Genomic DNA, 19058 nt, shown 5'->3' on the forward strand with positions numbered 1-19058 from the left:
TCATTCAAATTTCCTCATTGCAAATTCTATTAACAGTACACCAATTAGGTGACAACTTCAACTGAAACACTAACATGAATTTCAGAATTTCTTAGAATTAGTTATGCTCTCCTTTTGCTGGTACAAGTTTGTTTTAATTGTTAAAAAAAAAATTCAAAATCATAAAACTTTTGAATTTATTTCCAGGTATAAATAAGAATTTTGATTCCAAGATTTTCAATGTGGTCACAGATTGAACTGTGGTCACACTGTGAAAATGTGAAAATGAAGAGTTAAAAAGTTTGCAAACCAAAGCTGCATGTCTTCAATATGTTTATCAAAATGACAAAACAAGAGTAAATACAGTAATGAGAGGCAAAGACAGATCAGAAGGTTGAAAAATGACACAACTTTACTATAAAGAAAGGAGTCTCAAGCAGATTAAGTTGCAGCATCTTGTCATACACGCATACATGGTGAACACAATGATTGGCCATTTTTCTATGACCAGATTTACAGAAAACCACTGTTAACCTGCACGATAAGCCATTTATAAAAGCCAATCTGATGCATCAATGGCTGAAAAATACAATACATTAACTTATCCTGGACAAACTAATAACCAGCAAACCTCCACAGGCATTTTTGCTGTATTAAGAAAGAAAATAAAATAAATAAATAAAATTTGATGGGGTCCATTGTGACAATTATCTTCATTCTTGTTTTATAGTATATGTTACCAGTTAATAAGTACACAAATGATCTGACATTGGGAGAAAGATAGAATTAGCAATTTACCCTACAAATATATAGTAGTATACATTTTATGAACTTTGTCAGTCCACCACAACAGGGATGCAGGGACAACAATTTGTGCAGACATTAAAAATGGCTGCTGAAGTTCAAGGCAAGGTGGGGCAAAATGGGTTCAAGCCAACTTTGAAATTCCATCTCTGAATAGCCTTAATGTTGTGCTGCATCACTCACAGAGATACAGTCTGAGAACACCAGAATATGTGATCTAAAGAGTTGTCTGTGCACACAAGTCACTCGAAAAAAGCTGGAAGACTAGGCCTACTGTGCAGAAACCAGAACAGCAAAAGGCAAACGAGGAGAGCATTGCTCTGAGGTATAGGAGAAAGCAGAATTAATGGAACAGTCCACTGTGTGGTCCGATGAAACACAATTTCTTTAATGTGAAGGCATTGAATAGGACATCACAACCCTGTCAGGACGTTATGACCTGATATTCAGCCCTTTCAAAAAGCAGTCAGCTGGGCCTAGACGTGCAGTAATACATGAATAGGAAATGACAAACATTTCTTTTGCATAATACAATTCAAATGTTGTTTACAAAAAAGGTTGCTCCTCGGTAGGTTTGTGCAGAATGCTACAATGGTACAATTCTACAGCATTGCTATTTACATAATCATAAATGGTGCTTTGAAATAAGGACATTAGTGACAAATCTTTTAAGGAGGTTCATCATTTCACCTAAAATCCAATAAAATGACAAGACACAAAAACAAGTCTCTTTGAAATACCAAAGACCACAGCTAAGCCCACCCATTTGGCTGAACCTGAATCCAAACCTGTGCATGGAGTCTTCCATTTTGGGATGCACCAAAAGCATTTTTATTATGAATTATTATGCATTCAGATACTTTACTGTAATACAGTAAACCAGCAAAAACCAAAAAAGGATCTTTACATGATTACAAAATTGAGGCGCTTTTTGAAAAGAATAATAAACAACATTTCCACTTTTCTTATGTAAAAGTTACATTAAATAAATTCTAATATATTAACACAATAGCCATGATACAACAATATTAATACCAAAAAGAGCGGCACAATTAACAATTAAGACATACCACCCTTTCATAGTGACATTATGTTTAATTATTTTTACATTGCCACAAGTATGGTCCTAATATACACTGAGGCCAGAAGTTTGGAATAATGTACAGATTTTGCTCTTATGGAAAGAAATTGGTACTTTTATTCTCCAAAGTGGCATTCAACTGATCACAATGTATAGTCAGGACATTAATAACGTGAAAAATAACTATTACAATTTGAAAAAAAAATTCAGAACTTCTTAAACTACTTCAAAGAGTTCTCCTAAAATAAAATCCTCCACGTGTAGCAATGACAGCTTTTGCAGATCCTTGGTATTCCAGCTGTCAGTTTGTCCAGATACTCAGGTGACATTTCACCCCATGCTTCTTGTAGCACTTGCCATAGATGTGTCTGTCTTGTCGGGCACTTTTCACGCACCTTACAGTCTAACTGATCCCACAAAAGCTCAATGGGGTTAAGATCCATAACACTCTTTTCCAATTATCTGTTGTCCAATGTCTGTGTTTCTTTGACCACTCTAAACTTTCTTTTTGATTTTCTGTTTCAAAAGTAGTCTTTTTCTTTGCAATTCTTCCCATAAGGCCTGCACCCCTTGAGTCTTCTCTTCACTGTTGTACATGAAACTAGTGTTGAGCGGGTAGAATTCAATGAAGCTGTCAGCTGAGGACATGTGAGGTGTCTATTTCTCAAACTAGAGACTCTGATATACTTATCCTCTTGTTTAGTTGTACATCTGGCCTTCCACATCTCTTTCTGTCCTTGTTAGAGCCAGTTGTCCTTTGTCTTTGAAGACTGTAGTGTACACCTTTGTATGAAATCTTCAGTTTTTTTTTTGGCAATTTCAAGCATTGTATAGCCTCCATTCCTCAAAACAATGATTGACTGACGAGTTTCTGGAGAAAGTTTTTTTTTTTTTTTACCATTTTTGACCTAATATTGACCTTAAGACATGCCAGTCTGTTGCATACTGTGGCAACTCAAAAACAAACACAAAGACAATGTTAAGCTTCATTTAACGAACCAAACAGCTTTCAGCAGTGTTTGATATAATGGCAAGTGATTTTCTAGTACCAAATTAGCAATTTATCATGATTACTCAAGGATAAGGTGTTGGAGTGATGATGGCTGCTGGGAATGAGGCCTGTCCAGATTTGATCAAAAATGACTTTTTTCAAATAGTGATGGTGCTGTATTTTTACATCAGTAATGACCTGACTATACTTTGTGATCAGTTGAATCCCACTTTGTGAATTAAATTACCAATTTCCTTCTGGCCGCCAGTGTAGCTTGAACTCTGAAGTTTTCATCCTACATTACACAGAGAAGCTTTCACAACAGCTGAGTACCTCAGATCAAATTAGCTGTTACATTTGGATGTGCAGTCATCAATAAATTATTAATATATTAGTCCCTATTATTTTATTTTATTTTTTTAACAAAATCAAGATAAATATATAGTGGGGTCCAAAAGTCTGAGACCATTAGTGAAAGTGCTTCTATTTTGTATCCATTTCTAATTGAATACAAAATGTTTTATTATAAATTCTATCATCAGCATAACAAAACATTTACATGAATTAACTTGAAAACCTGAGGATCCATGTTATTGCAGCATGATTTGAGAATGTTCCAAAGAGCATCTTATGATGTTAATTGAGTGATCTGAGTTAATATTGTCAATGTCACGAATATGCTTATGTTTGATTAGTGACTTGAATTTAAATATTTGTTCTTAAACCCCTAGTTACTAACATGTAATATCAAATATGTACATTTCTCTGCACTGCATTTTGTGGCTACATGATTTACTTCTGGAAAGACTGAGTAGTAAAAGTCTAAGGGGCTATCACCATTTTTTTCACGAGACTTGTATACTAACAGCAAATTATTCCCAAATGCTCAGCTCGGTTTATGGCTGATTCTCTATGTTGAGGTTTATAGTGCCTCTAAACCCTTAAATGACAATCCACCAATGTATTGATGCACCCCAAACTTTTTTAGACTCCCTGAATAAAGTTACTCTGACACCAAGATCTTAACCAAGCTGATTAAAAAAAAAGAGTGGAAAAAATTAATGAGAAACAAATATGATCCATTTTCGTTATTCTATTTTGAGGACTATATAAAGCAAGGTTTATAAAAAATGAAAATATCATTGGGTTTTTATCAAGAGACTCTTCTTAGTACAACCTCTCCATTGTCCTTTGCGCTAATATACTACCATGCTTCAAAATAATGTCTTTTTTTTTCATCATTTACAAGTGATGCCATCTAACCTCAGCCTATAAACATTGGTGGCAGTAGTGGCATTTTATAGTCAGTATACAGCCAGTGAAAATAAAAGCATGATATCAGTCCAGTTATAGTATACTGTATATCTTTTCATGGACCATGGGTGTTGTTTTTTGCAAAGTCAAAATAAACAAAAACATAAGATTACAACATCCAATTTCAACCCAAAAGCAAGATGTCATAACACCTAGTGCATAGTTTTATGTAGCACAGACAAACTGTGCCAGCACTCTATACAGAATTCATGTTTTGGACGCATCTACAGTATCTGCTGGATCATTCACTGCGGAAATATCAATATGATAAACGTATTTGCCGACATTCTGCAGCTGAGTCAACCCACAATTGATATGTCACAGGACCGGTGCTTGTATCTCCTTTTCTTTGATGCTAGCTATAGTGAGTTGGAGGGAAGGGCAGATTAAAGATTTTCAAAATAAAAAAATAAGAGCATAAGCCACACAAAAAGCTTAAAAGTCCCACGTTTCCACCCCATGGCCCTACAGGCACACTAAAGTCTGTGTGGGGCATGAGGACCCAGGTGATAGTCTGAATTCCTTAAACACAGGCTCTTCAACAATTTGCAAACACTAGCTGGATCACCTGCATTCGTTTTCTTCCCTCCCATCCCTTGTTCAGAAGGATCATGCACTCCAGTGCTATCAGTGGGAATACTTTTTCATATTTCTCTCTGAATATATATTTAATTTAATGCGTGTAGTGGCAACCTCCGGCCTGCTGGTGGTGCCCTCTCCAGGTCAGGGTGCTATGCTAGAGAGTAGATGGCATTGACAGGCGATGTGGCCTCTGAGCTCTCGTTCCCCTCCGTCTCCTCTTTGTCTTTCTTTACTGTGTACTGGCCAATGAAGGAGCCGTCCTCATTGAACTGACCATCCCCTCCTTCACCATAGTCTACCAGACTGTCATCACTCTCTTTTACATTCCCATCCAAGGAGGTTTGGCTGCCCTGCAACGGCTTGTTGTCCTCGTCACTACTTTTGGGGAGAGAAAAAATAATTAGTTATCTATTTAAAAATTGTCTTGTTGGTGGATTGCCTGAATGCCTAGTTGACTAATCAGTCTTAAGAATTTTCTGCTTAAAATAGGCTGGTTTAGGGTCCATCAGACCTTAATCAATGCATTTTTTAGGAGGCTTTAACATAGGACATGTTCGAAAACAGCTGAATGGAGCGCAATGGAATAGAATGCAGGGGTCTCGAGACCTTTGAAAATACAATGCTCATGATGTAAGATGCTAAAAATCAACCAGACACATTGGCCAAGACGTCCCTCTGCAGGTCCAAACTGTCTAACAGCTAAATTAAATTAAAAATGAAAACACCAGCTCTTAATGTTTCAAAACAAACAAACAAACAAACAAAAAAAAAAAAAAATCCGAAACTCGTCAACCCCATTAATCGACTAGTCAGTTGTTGAACATTTCCATCTTTGTGGTGTATTTGCACTCGTGAACAATTAATGGGCTTGGATAATGGGGGCTGTGCAGCGATAGGAAGTCTGGAATTTGAAATTATTCCCCCTCAAGGGCTTTTGGGTGTCTGATAAAGGAGAAACATGGCAAAGAATATAAAAATGACAAATTCCTATTTTATCAGGCATGTGAGATCGACATTAATGAGAAGATTTTTGAAGTTGTACTTGACAGTTTTGCCTTTTCTTCCATAGCATAAAGATAAACTATTCAAACTAGACCATGCAGTGAAGAACATCTTAAGAGACACTTCTGAGAAACACCAAGGAGAAAAGAGAAATCTCAAGTTGAAATAATTTATGACTAAAGATGACGATAAACTCTATGCTCTTTAACACTTTCTGTATTACATAAATCATGTGATGTCCATAAATTGTGCATCTTTCAGCTCTTATCCTGTGCATGCCCAATCACATGCTTCTGGCACTGTATGGACATCAGCTGGGGGGTAGTTATGTCATGCATGAGAAACAGTTATGCATCAACTGGTGGAACTCCAGGAAATAACAGAAAAATACAGCAGCACTTTTCAGATCTTAAAATTCTTTAACAGAGTGGAGGTCCATCTTTGTTTCATGTAATATCTATAGACCTTGTTGTAAACTGGCCTACTGCAGGTAGGCTGTTAAATGGAAATGTTATAAATGAACTCAAAACACATGGTTTACAACCAGTCTCCATAATATTACCATTTCTATGGATAATAAAAAAGCTTTTACCAACTGCATATATCCTCTCTATAAACAAGAAGCACTTCTGTGTCATAAAAATGTTTAGATTAATCATAAATAGGATGACATTACCAGATGTCATGGTTCTCTGCATGCGCCATGTCAATCATGTCAGTTTTTTTTTTTTAACAAGGAGCATTCTGTAAATCTTGGCCTCTTCTGGGTACCAAACAGGGAACAATGAGAAATAGTTTTTGACTTAATCGATTAGTCCTCACACTCATAGCATTACCTTCTTTTCACCTGAAAGAAGAACAACTGAAATTCCTCCAAACCTGTAGTTCACCTTTTACATCATTTTTTTGGCACTATATAAAGATTATGTGATGACATAATAATAAGGCTTGGTATGGCTTTTGATTTTTTTATTGTTTAGAAAATGTTTGAATGAATGTGTTAAGGAGCAATAAATTAAGTTACGAAATTCACTACAAGACTAAATTGAAATATTGTGGCAAAATCAAATCACATTATGAATAATGTTAGAATGACAGGAGAAATAAACAAAATCTATGTGTCTCTGATTCTAGGAGTTAAGCATAGTTGCATAAATGTTAAGCATAGATGTATTTTTATTTATTTAAATCAGGTACCCATGCCAAAGGGGAAGAAAAGGTATTAATCGATTAAGATCAAAAACGTAACGCACATAAAGCAAACTGCTTTAGTTCATGATTAAGAGGTGCAAAGCCAGGTGAAAATAGAGCCTCTCTTTCATACCTTTCCCTTTCAAGGGACCTTCAGTGGACCAACAGGAATGGAAAACACCAGAGAATAACAAATGGTGAAGGGAGAAAAGGTGAGAAAGAAAATGATGAATAAAACAAAACATTTGTGTGATCCAAGGCATTTTAAAAAAAAAACAAGAGGAGATATAAAATGATGTACTGAGGATCATAATTTGTAAACAGCCATGAGTAATTAATCTGTTATTAGCTTTTGTTTGTTTATGTTCTAGATGAGACATCCAATTGAAACTCAGACTGAATACAGATTACTGACAAAAACACAAGGGCTCTAATCTGCAGTAGAATTATTTTCTCTCGGGGTGTAGGAAACGCATTTAGAATAAGAAAGCCAAAGGTTATTGTAAACTCAATGAACTGATAAAAAATCCTACATTTTGCTAGCCGAGTCCTTGCATGCTTGTAGTTCAACCGAGTTTCTTCTCAACAAAACAGAATCATTTCTGTGTTTCATGCAAGAAAATATCTGTGCATTTGAGGATGGTTGCCCTTTCTTTGACTGCACTGCGATTTCCATTAAACAGCATTTCAATGGTGTTAAACACGTGAAGAAGAACCTTGGTCCCTATGACCAAGAATTCATTTAACCCTGACATCACAGAATTGGCCTTTTATAATGAAAAATAAATCATGATTATGTTTTTATTGGAAGTGCACAAAATCATTTTTAGAGGGAATAAAAAGGTCCAGTAATTGACATGTTACATATTTCAGGTAAAAGCATCAATATCTATTCCTCTCTACTCTTAGAGATGATTGCCTTTTTATGGACCCTAATAGAGAGGATGTGTGTTGTTTTAAGTGGTACACTTAATATTTACAGCAGTATGCTGTGGCCTAACCAGGTGCGATACGATAAAGCGACAAGCGATAAAAGCTCTCTTCCATGTTAATGTTTTAAAATGTCCACTGGAGTGGAAGAAATCTGCTCAATCATATTTATACACGATTAGAGTTGGTATGTATGTTTAAATTTGTATATATGATAAAAAGTTAATTTTGGTCTTCTAGTCATACCTTAGCATATAGCAAACACACATAGTGTAAAAGCAAAAAACTGTCATTTTGATTTTTTGATTTGATCAAATATGTTGTGATTGGCTATGATTGTGTGAGCATTTCCACTTTTAGTGAGGACAAATTACTTGTTGCCTCAAACTTGTTGTGTTGCCCCTGGTTAAGACCCAGTGTAATATTTACTCCAAAAAATGAGGGACCAAGAAGTTTAACACCTTTGAAGAGCTTGATCACTAATTAGGCAGCAGCTTTAGTCCCTGATCTGTCATCCATAGTATAACTAATGACATGCTCAGGCTCAGATGATATGCTGAAACCAAATACCTGTTCTCGTTCCTTAATAACCCAGCCGCCAATTTGAAAGAGGAAGGGAAAGAAAAGGGTTCATGAAGATGGAGTTGACCACGTCATTCACATGTTTTATGGAGAAGTTGCTAGAGCCACTGTGTTAAGTGGAGAGGGCTTAGCATAATTTAGCATGGCTAGCATTAGCATTGAAGATATGTGGTCTTTGCTGAAAATGGTTTGTATAAGGACTGAAGCAGACCACTTAATATCACACAGCTGTTTAGCACAAAACTGCTTGCAGACTGGCTTGACATGACGAGTAAGGTTTTTTCAAATGCTAGTAGAGCATGTTTTTTATTCAGTGGTTAAGAGGATTAAACAGAAGCCAGTCACAATACCATGTTACATGACCAAAGTTACAGACATTTCGAATGTTGGCTTAAAGCTTGTTATGATACAAGCTACTTAAAGTAGTTAAAGGGATAGTTCACCAAAAAATAAGATTCTGTCATCATTTACTAACCCCAATGTTGTTCCAAACTTAATGTTGTGACTTTGTGAATGTTAGCAGAATGTTAGCCTCTGTCCCTGTTCACTTTCATTGCATCTTTTTACATATAATGATAGTAAATGGTGCCTTATATCTCCTTTCGTGTTCCACAAAAGAAAGAAAGTCATACAGGTTTAGAACAATATGAGTGTAAGTAAATGATGACAAAACTTTTGTTTTTGTGTGAACTTAAACTACAGTCAAGCTTTTGAAAATGTCACTGGCTAGGTTTTTGGCAACAAGTTACTACCAAAAAGTGAGCTACATTTAAGCTATTTAATTGAGGGATTTGTATTATTATTATTAATTAATTCAGAATTAAGTCAGAAACTTTAGGCATATCTGATTTTGTCACACTACACTGAAACTACTTGGAAAAAGTAAATTGTACCTGAACAAGCAAAAGTATTATTCAAACAGCTGTTGTCTCCATACTGAAAAATCTTAAGTTAGAAGTGTAGTACTTCCTCAACACTGCACTGGTAATGTGACAATTATTTACTTTAGCATACTACACCTAACTTATTTAATTTGTGGTTTGTTAATGTAATGTGTTGCCAAAAGCCCCCAATGAGAGTTTTCAATACTCTTTGTGACTAGGACTTAATATCCACACCATCATGAAAAATGTGGTCTTATACAACAAAACTTGAAAAGACCCTCAAAACAAACTAAAGATCTGTCATATTTGCCAATTGACAGGCTGAAAAACTGCAGAGTTGCACACTGATTTCTCCCTGTCACGTCTGATCAAATATACAGTAGGTTACATCTTTAACACACTTTAGGGCTTGAAGTGGAGATCTGTCTGGTATAGAGAGCAGAGGTAGAACTGTACAAAGAGGACACAGTAGCCATGGTTGCACTGCTTGAATCATAAGGTGCACACTGGATATTTTTAACACCATGGCAACCACGGTTTCCTGAGAATCTGACGTACTGCTTTCTGGCCAACTAATGGCCATAGCACTGACATTTGTGCTTGAGTAAAATAGCATCCTTATTTAAAATGGTTTCCTGAAAAGCGTTGAGGTTTTTTAATGTAGCTTGTTATTTAGCATTTGTTTTGATTTACAAGGTTATTCAACATGGTCTCATAGAATCACATCACTATACCTACATTTTTGCAAAATGGTTTTATGTGGCTCGTTGTATTTACAGTATTACGGCAGTTTCCTGGTGAAATGAACACTAGGCGCTACAATTACAATGACTTTTTTGGTAACACTTTACAATAAGGTTCCATTTGTTAACATTAGTTAACAACATTGGTTAACATGAACTAACAATTAACAATACTTATTAAGCATTTATTAATCTTAGTTAATGTTCATTTTAACATATTCTAATACATTTTTTAAATCAAAAGTTGTATTAGTTAACATTAGTTAATGCACTATGAACTAACATGAACTAACAATGAACAACTGTTTTTTATTACCTAACATTAACAAAGATTAATAAATTGTGTAACAAATATATTGCTAATTGTTAGTTCATGATACCTAATGCATTAACTAATGTTAACAAATGGAACCTTTTTGTAAAGTGTTACACTTTTTTCATTTTCATACAAATCACGAGTAAAATGGCTGATAATGAGTTCATAAACACTTACTTTTCACCCTGTTCCTCACACTATGCTACAACATCGAAACACTTTTACTATAGTACATGATTTAAAAGGTGATACATTTTAACGTTTGCAATACATAACCAACTACATTTACAAGCTTATTTAGGCATGATGAAGTTGCGTAGCTCAACTGATAGAGCATTGCACTTGCAATGTGAAGGACCAGGATACAAAGGTACGAGTCCAGAAGTTGACACGTGAGCCACAAGTGTCATAGATGCACCACAAAATAATGTGGTTGCTTCAGCAATTGTTTTTCATTTCACATTTGCTTTTATTACACTTTCATTTAGGTTTAGGTTGAAGGTAGGAAGGTACAGTAGGTTTTGTTGATTTAAAACTTGTTTGAGCATTAGCCAATAAAAACTTTTAACATTAACTAGCTTTTAGTGCCATACAGTGGAAATTTCTCCTCAGAACTCAAGTAGGTATAGCGGCAGCCCGGAGATCTCCAAATGGGGGCGGAATCTCCAAAAGAGGATGGGGAAACTCCATAAGGGGCGGGGTTACTCCAGAAGCTGGTGACACTTTGACACATGGTTAGGGAAAAAGTTAGGTTAGGGGCTCTGTATATCTTTGTTGGCGGTTTGGAGCTTCTGCCCCTTTTTGAATTATGGCCTACAGCTATATCCTTCACTCGGAACTGCCGCAATATACATATAATGAACCACATAATATCATTTTGCAAAACTGTCGCCACAGTCACGTAATTTTCATAAGATCAGGTTGAGGTTAGTTGTTATTTATGTTAAGTAGACCCATTCTGCTCTGCAGGCTCAGAGCTATTTTCTGGACCTGAAACAGGCAAAACAGAGTGATTTATCAACAGGTTCATTATCATAGCATTTAGTGCATTTAAACACTTAAAAGCTCTTTCCCTCTCGATTAACCTGAATAGCTTTTTCCTGTTGAATGCTATAATGGTGAAATTGATCAATAGTGCAAACTTACTGATAGTCAAACGATCCGTCTTGGTCTTTATGGTCAACAGGATCTAATGGGAGGTCTTTCTTTTCTCTCACTGAAGAAAAACAGCCATAAAGAAACAACATTATTAGCATCAGACTACAAGTTAATCATCTGCTGCATCGGTGAATCCAATCGTGATTTCCAATCGATTTGATTTATATAAAACAGTTTACTTGTTTTTAGCAGCTAAGAGATCACTTGTTCAAACTGAAGAAAGCCAACTTAAAGGTGACGTGTGTAACAATATTGTTGTTAATATATTTTCTCCTATTCTAGCTTAATATGCAGAGACAACTATAAGTATGCCATATGTTCATTCCCCCGAAAAGTGTAACACTATGTCTCTATGGCACTATCAAAACATTGCTATGTTTGTTTGAGCATCCCAACCAACATAACACATTGACTTAAACAAATGGTATGAATGTTGGGTGGGACTATCTGTTTTCAGCCAGTGGAAGTCAGGAACAACATTCGAGGAAACTTCTTTGAAAACAGTCCTTATATTTGTTTGGTGACACTTTTGGTGCAAAAATTTCACACTTAAGCTTTAACTGCCTTTGCTGGAGTTTACCTGGGTATTTTCCTCCACGACTCCTCTTGATAAAGCAGACGATGAGCAGGATAAGAACCAGCAGAGCGACAGCACACATCAGCCCAATGAACCAGCCCTGAGTAGCAATGTCCTCCTGCTCTTTGTAGGCTGTTCACAACCAAATGCACATACACAAACACACACACACACACACAAACACACACAGAAAAGGAAAAAAGAGAGGTAAAAAATAAACGTTTCGTAGCAACAGCAGAAACTAATCCCACAGATTATTTTACATATAAAAAGCATTTTCTCTTCCTGAATGATTTAATGAATCAGGAGAACAACATCTGAACACACTAACACCAAATGGAGACCTTAATAAATCTCACTGACTTTCAACAGCCAGCATGGTAGAAGTAATTTGACAACCATCCTTTATCAAAAACACATTAGTGGAGAGAACCGTGGATCTGGATTTGAATTACCCATCCTTATCCTCTGATAATAACATGAGAGCACAGGGCACTCTCTCTGTTAACAGTTATCTGATGAAAAAGGAAACCAAGTAAGGCCAGCAGCTCAGTTTAACCCCACCATCCAATATACTCCAACTCCTTTTTAGCAGCTGTATCTTGCAAACCATTTCTAGTCACTTGTAGTGTTATCTTGTCATTCTTGAATGTGTTCTTATTGTGTGCATTCCCCCCCCCCCCCCGCCCTCCATTTAATGGATATATGGAGTGTCTAAAAAAGTCTCCACTTGAATTCACCTTATAGTATTAGTGGATGTACTTTTGTGGAAAATGGTGAACTTGGGAAAAATCATTGATAGTCTTATACAGTATCATAAAGTTAATAGATAATTATGAGCTCAATGTAAACCTGAGTCTGAGATTTGTAAAACAAAAATGACTTGAGATTCGACTTTAAATTAGACACTTGTGAACAAAAGTCTTTTTGTCTACAAGAAGAAATATTTTCTCTGTTATTGCGATAATGTTTGGATCAAAAAGGAGACTCTCAGGCACACTTGGTTGCTTTTTCCTATCAAAATGTGTGGTTATTTGCTCACTTTTCCTGGGAAATCTCTAGAAATAATATATATATATATTTTTTAAATATATAAATTTATTGTCCTGTAACAGGGCTTAAAAAACTAACCTGCAGCATATAGAAAATAGTTACTAAAAGAGACTTGATACTAGACTTGGTCTCTACATTAAAGACTAGTGAAAGCATTCCATATCAGAAAAACAAAGAGGAAGCATCTTACCTACAGTAAAATGCCATTTACAAGGACCAAGGACCCTTATCACATTGAGGATCAATATCGCATTGAGGATGCTGTGAGATTTCATCCTGCTCACCACAATTGTGGCACAGAAGCAGGCATCAGGTGAAGACATAACTGTTTGCTCACCCTGCTGAAACAACCAGCTTATACCAGGCATGAATTTCCAGGCTGGTCAACCAGCATGGTATTTCTGGGGAAGCTAGCTGACCAAAGCAGTCTTGTTGTTTAAGCTAGTTAGGAGGAATACTAGCATCCCATGATGGGGACCAGCATCTAAAACACAACATATGCTGGTGACCAACAATGCTGGTCTTTTCAAAAGGGCATAGATATAGGTGACAACACTACACAAAACCGATGGAGCTTCAAAAATGATCCTCAAAGAGAAACAGATCCTCAAAATATGTTTATCAAGCATTTATTCATTTGGCAGACACTTTTCAACAAGTTCTACCAGCAGAAGTAACCCATAAAAAAAACAGAAACATGACAAAATATCATGGCAGTCTCATGATGAAGATGTCACCGTAGCGACTTTTTGCCTGCATCATGAAAACGTCATTTCGTTCTCAACTCAGTTTGAAGGATTCGGATATAGTCCTGGAGAACATTAAGGTAAAAGTATTTGGTGTGCTGTCGTAATGGAGGGGCTCAAACACTGAACCCCCCCCCCCCCCCTCGCCTGGACTATCTAACTATAGCAAGAAACAGGAAGGCAATTTTGAAATAATTGGTATAGGCTTTATAAAATATTAAGGTGGAGAAGGGGAGATAGAAGGATGCAAGAAAAATCGTCACCAGTGTGAAGGAAGCAGCCGCTTATACTGTTTATCCATGGGATATTATTGGCAGGCCTAAATTAATAAACTCCTCCCGAACTCACGTTTAAAACTTAATTTAGATCCCCTGACCCAACCCTATCCCTTAACCTAACCACTTATCAACAATTTAAACATGTAACAGGCAAGTAAATGTAATAACAATAAATTGCATTACATTACACTATTACATAGATATTTTTGAACACTTAACCCCACCCCTGCGCCGAAACATAACCAAATCTCTACAATATAAAGATAAAACAAGCAGATACAAGTACAGTCACAATAATTTATTCCAATATATATATATATATATATATTGGAATAAATTATTGTATATATATATACACACATCCAAACATTAGAATGTTGCAGTAGATCACAAGACACGCGGGAACCAATGGCATTTGACATCACTGATTTCAAAGCTATCATAATGTTTCCTGAGGTCGCCATTTTTTAATGTTTAAATGAGTGCGGGTCGGGATCTGACTGTAAAGTGGCATGGGCATGCTGATCATTAAATAAAGACTTATAGTGCTTTTCTCATTATGTACGTATATATCCCTTTATGTCCCATGGTAGTCAAAGTAAAAATAGAATGATAAAGCAATGAGTAAATGATTACTGAATTTTCGATTAATTTCATTTTAAAATGTAGCCTTGGGCAAAGTATTGAAATCCTCCGAAATGAGCTGAATATGGCACCAGAGTGACATTTAAAATACAACGCTTTGGTGGTGTAGGCAAAAAGTCACTATTTTGACATATGGTTAGATACAGTTAGAGAGTTAGAGAGTATTGCAAAATACAACTGAATTCACTTTGTTGGAGTATTATCCACTAGATGGAGACCACATGTTGAACCTTCTCTTAGTCCTTCCTTGTGTCTTGCCCACCCCCTCACCTCTGCCTGTCTCGAACATGACATAGTCGCTGCTGATGGAGTGGTGCTCATGGGAATACACCCGCAAGCGATACTTGGCCCCAGCCACCAGCCCTGCCAGCTTAATGGGAGGCTGATGGTTTACTTGTATGCTTCTCATCGACCCATTACCTTCAAGAGGAGACACAATAAAGGTGGCAATCAAAGAGAAAGAGAGGTCCACTGAACAACTACGCTGAACAAAACTAAGAACAAGACTTTGGCCGCTTCCACAAGATAGTGGGGTCATGTTTGTTAACTGGGAAAATTCAGTGCATCCCTCACACTCTGTATATAGATGTTAATATGTTTTGCAGGCAATGTGAATGTGAATATTTTCAGCTAGGTGGGACATTTCTTAAAGGTATACACCCAAAAATGATAATTTAATTCACCCTAATGTTGTTCCAAACTCGTGTGACTTACTTAGTGGAACACAAAAGGAAAAGTTAGAAAGAATGTTCCGTCTAGGTTACCATTCACTTTCATTGCATCTTTTTTCCATGCAATTAAAGTAAATGGTAATTAAGGCTAACATTAATTCCTTGGAAGTAAGAAAGTCATTCGGGTTTGTAACAACATGAGGGTGAGTAAATTATGCCATAATTATTTTTTTTAGGTGAAAATAATATTTTAAGGGCGCTGGAAGAACAAAATACTGAAATATCTTTGCTCGGCACACATCAAAGTCTGCAGTCTATTACAGGCATTGTATTACAATAAAAGCTTTGATGTTAAATTGCTGCCTAATATCTCATATTGGATTTGCTATAAAGAACCCTAGTTTTGAGTGGAGGGAGGTGCACCTTGCCTCAATTAACCAGAGACCTCATCTCATCTCTGAGGAAGTTCAAGAGTGGAGAGAAAAACCTTGATGGCATTGTCAGGAGACGGGCATGATGTTCATGGAACCAAAGAGGTTCCATGATGTTTATAAGGAACCCCAAAACATCATGCGCCATGCAACTCATGAGTATATGAATATGCTGCATATGGAAAATGTAACCATATATGCATATAAGCATTCAAGCAGCCATTTCATGGTAAAATATGCATTGCAAAATTCCATATGAGGCTGACGCTGAAGCTAAAGCTACAAGCTGGGGAAAAAAGGACTTCTAATCAATTTGAAAAAATTCACATCCATTATCCATATATTGCTATACAATATAACCAGACTAAATAAAAGCTTTTTTTTTTTTTTTTAGCTTTATCTTAAATTATAGTACTTGCAAGACAGTACTTGCTGATATTGATATTCCCCACAACATTCTGGTTAGGGTTTGTTCTAAACCACTAACCCATGTTTTAAACTTCTGCCATTCATTCAGCATGAACTTAACTTAATTTACAGAGTAGATTCTATTCAAACCTTGTTTTGTAGATAACTTCAGCCTCAGGTGTGCTAATTATTTTGGGGTTTTGTAAACTTCCTACTTTTTGACAGTTTAAGATTAAAAGAATGTTCAGTTGTCTTATGTCCAATACATCTTGAATTTTTGCATACTGGATTCCTATACTTACATCTATTTGCCTACTGAATTCTGATTTGCCTTTGCTTTCATGCATTTATTTAACCATTGATAACTGTCTTTACTTTGCAAAAACGGTGTTGCGTTACATGCTGATTCTCATACACAGACGACAGCAAACTAGAGGAAAAACGAGTGTCATGAAAACAGCAAAGCAGCTCTGATGCAGAATTTTATTTACTCAGAGCTGAAGCCTAAAACATAAATCTAATCTTTAAAAATATTCTTTTGCTGCCTTTCAAGCACTGGTATTTTCTTCAGGAAATGCAAATCTGGTTATAAAGATATGTTCTTCAACAACTTTATAAACATGCTGATTGTCTTACTCAGACTACTTCTGCATCAGGAGCTACAGTATGTGCATGTGCATCTACATGATATTTACTCCCACTTTACATGAACAGAATGAACTGAGGACTCTTCAGTGTCAAGATAATGTAATGGGGATAGTGAGAGCAACACTACTGTATATCTTAATTAAAATGAAAAAAAAAAAAAATGATGTAGGCCTAAACATTTAAACTGACAGTTCCTGAAACTTCATGAATCACGAAATTAACTGTGACTACAATAAAAATTACTATTAATATTATTTTGCTAATATTAATACAACTTTATATTATTTTATAATACTAGGAGTCCAAAAGGAGCATAATCCCTAAACATAAAATGTATCTATTTTCAAGTATAGTGACCCATTTACAGTATGAGAGAAAAACAATAACTGTGATATTATAAAGACTGCTAATAAAGCCATGATTTTTGTAGTATTCCTAAGAGAAAGACAACAATATAAGAATGGGTTTGGACATTTTTGTGGATTACACTCATAGTATAGTATAGTATAGTATAGTATAGTATAGTATAGTATAGTATAATATAGTATAGTGTGGTATTAAATTGATGTGTCAAACATATTTAAATGATCTCTTAAGTTAACGCTAACTTTGACAACCCTAAAAAAAGCATTTTGTAATCATGAATTTTATTTTAAACGGATATAATATTGCAGCCTCAATTTGGAAAAGCCACATCATAGGTAGCAAATACAAGATTCCATTAAAACATTAATACATAAATAAATAAATAGATTTTAGCCTTGATGTGCCTCTTGCATTAAAACCAGCTAGATTTACACTGAATTGGTGTGATATTTCATCAGCATGTTCTGTACACGTTTCAAGGTTAAATACTGTATGTTACTCCGACTCTCTCCTGGAGATGATATTTGGCAAGAAACATTAACCCCATCATTATCCTTCTCTTCAAAAAAAAAAAAAAAAAAAAAACCAGAAGCCCAAGGGGCATCAATGAGATTTGCCAGGCTTTCCAGAATATAGGATGGGACAATGGCGGCCAATATGAACTATGAGCCAAGCAGCAGTGGGCAGCCAGACAAAGAGCTTCACTGGAAAGCCAATGGCTAGGGTAAGGGTGGAGCGAGCAATAAGATCTGATGAACCGAACAGATATCTCAAGGACAAAGCAGCAAGTGAGAGAGAGAGAGAGAGCAAGACAGTGAGTGAGAGAGACAGGGAGAGACTTTTGAATAGGAATATACTCTGCAGTCAAACACTAGTTATGTATTAAACATTACGTATCTTTCCATGCTGTGACTCGTTCACATATGCACAGGCACAACAAAACACTGGTCCAGTGCAAATAAATTTGTGTTTTGATTTGCATTCACAGTAAGAACCTGCGTAATAAACAAACTGAAAAATTAAAACCTACTGTAATATGGCTAAGGAGAGATCGAGCACAAAACAGTATTTTAGCTTTCTAGTTAAAATATATATATATATATATATATATATATATATATAAAAAATAAAATTTATGCATGAAATTTAGATTTATGCTATAAACAAGAAAAGATAAAACAATATGCCAATGGTAAAAAAAAAAAGAAAAGGTTAATCTTTCAAATTTTGCTTCAAGTAAATTTATACCTAAATTGATAATAAAATAGGGTGTTTTAACATCTTTCTGAAAACAAAGGCAAAAAGAGCTGCACTCAAAGTTAATTAATTGACTTATTCGTATTATACTGATTTATTTATTCTGTGTTTATTCCGTTAAGTTTATTCTGTGGCCCAATCAGAGTAAAATGTTCAGGTCCTGGTTGTTTTCTGTCTCACTTTATATCTCAGGGTGTCTCTCTCCCTCATAGATTTAGTCAAATCTCTCCCTGTTCTAAGCCACCAGTGAGAAATAGAGCTTCCTAAAGGGAACATGAACGATGACACAAAGCAGGGAGCAACACTGCAGCTAGATATAATCATCTATCAGTGGGTAACATGCTGGAGAAATGAGAATTGCCTCAATATGGTGCTAAAATACTGTATGGTTGTGTTACAAATACATTTTATGTTCACAAAA

General features: G+C 35.8%; 1 protein-coding gene across 17 annotated transcripts in view; it reads right to left on the reverse strand.

The window, feature by feature from the left end:
- Window positions 1-368: 368 nt before the first annotated feature.
- LOC127427947 (neurofascin-like) overlaps window positions 369-19058 on the reverse strand; it is a 114508-nt gene continuing 95818 nt past the window's right edge. For 7 of the 17 annotated variants that reach the window (XM_051675899.1, XM_051675905.1, XM_051675904.1 and 4 more), the window contains 4 exons: window positions 15127-15276; window positions 12138-12266; window positions 11546-11615; window positions 369-5129 (listed from right to left, as the gene is read on the reverse strand). In XM_051675899.1, the coding sequence (XP_051531859.1) occupies window positions 4901-5129; window positions 11546-11615; window positions 12138-12266; window positions 15127-15276 (578 nt within the window). In that variant the 3' untranslated portion in view covers window positions 369-4900. Of the gene's footprint in view, window positions 5130-7077; window positions 7096-8444; window positions 8457-10556; window positions 11390-11545; window positions 11616-12137; window positions 12267-15126; window positions 15277-19058 lie in introns of those variants that run through there. The other 10 variants (XM_051675914.1, XM_051675912.1, XM_051675910.1 and 7 more) reach the window with 5 other exon arrangements.

This window comes from Myxocyprinus asiaticus, chromosome 37 (genome assembly GCF_019703515.2).
Source record: "Myxocyprinus asiaticus isolate MX2 ecotype Aquarium Trade chromosome 37, UBuf_Myxa_2, whole genome shotgun sequence".
Classification (NCBI taxonomy): Eukaryota; Metazoa; Chordata; class Actinopteri; order Cypriniformes; family Catostomidae; genus Myxocyprinus; species Myxocyprinus asiaticus.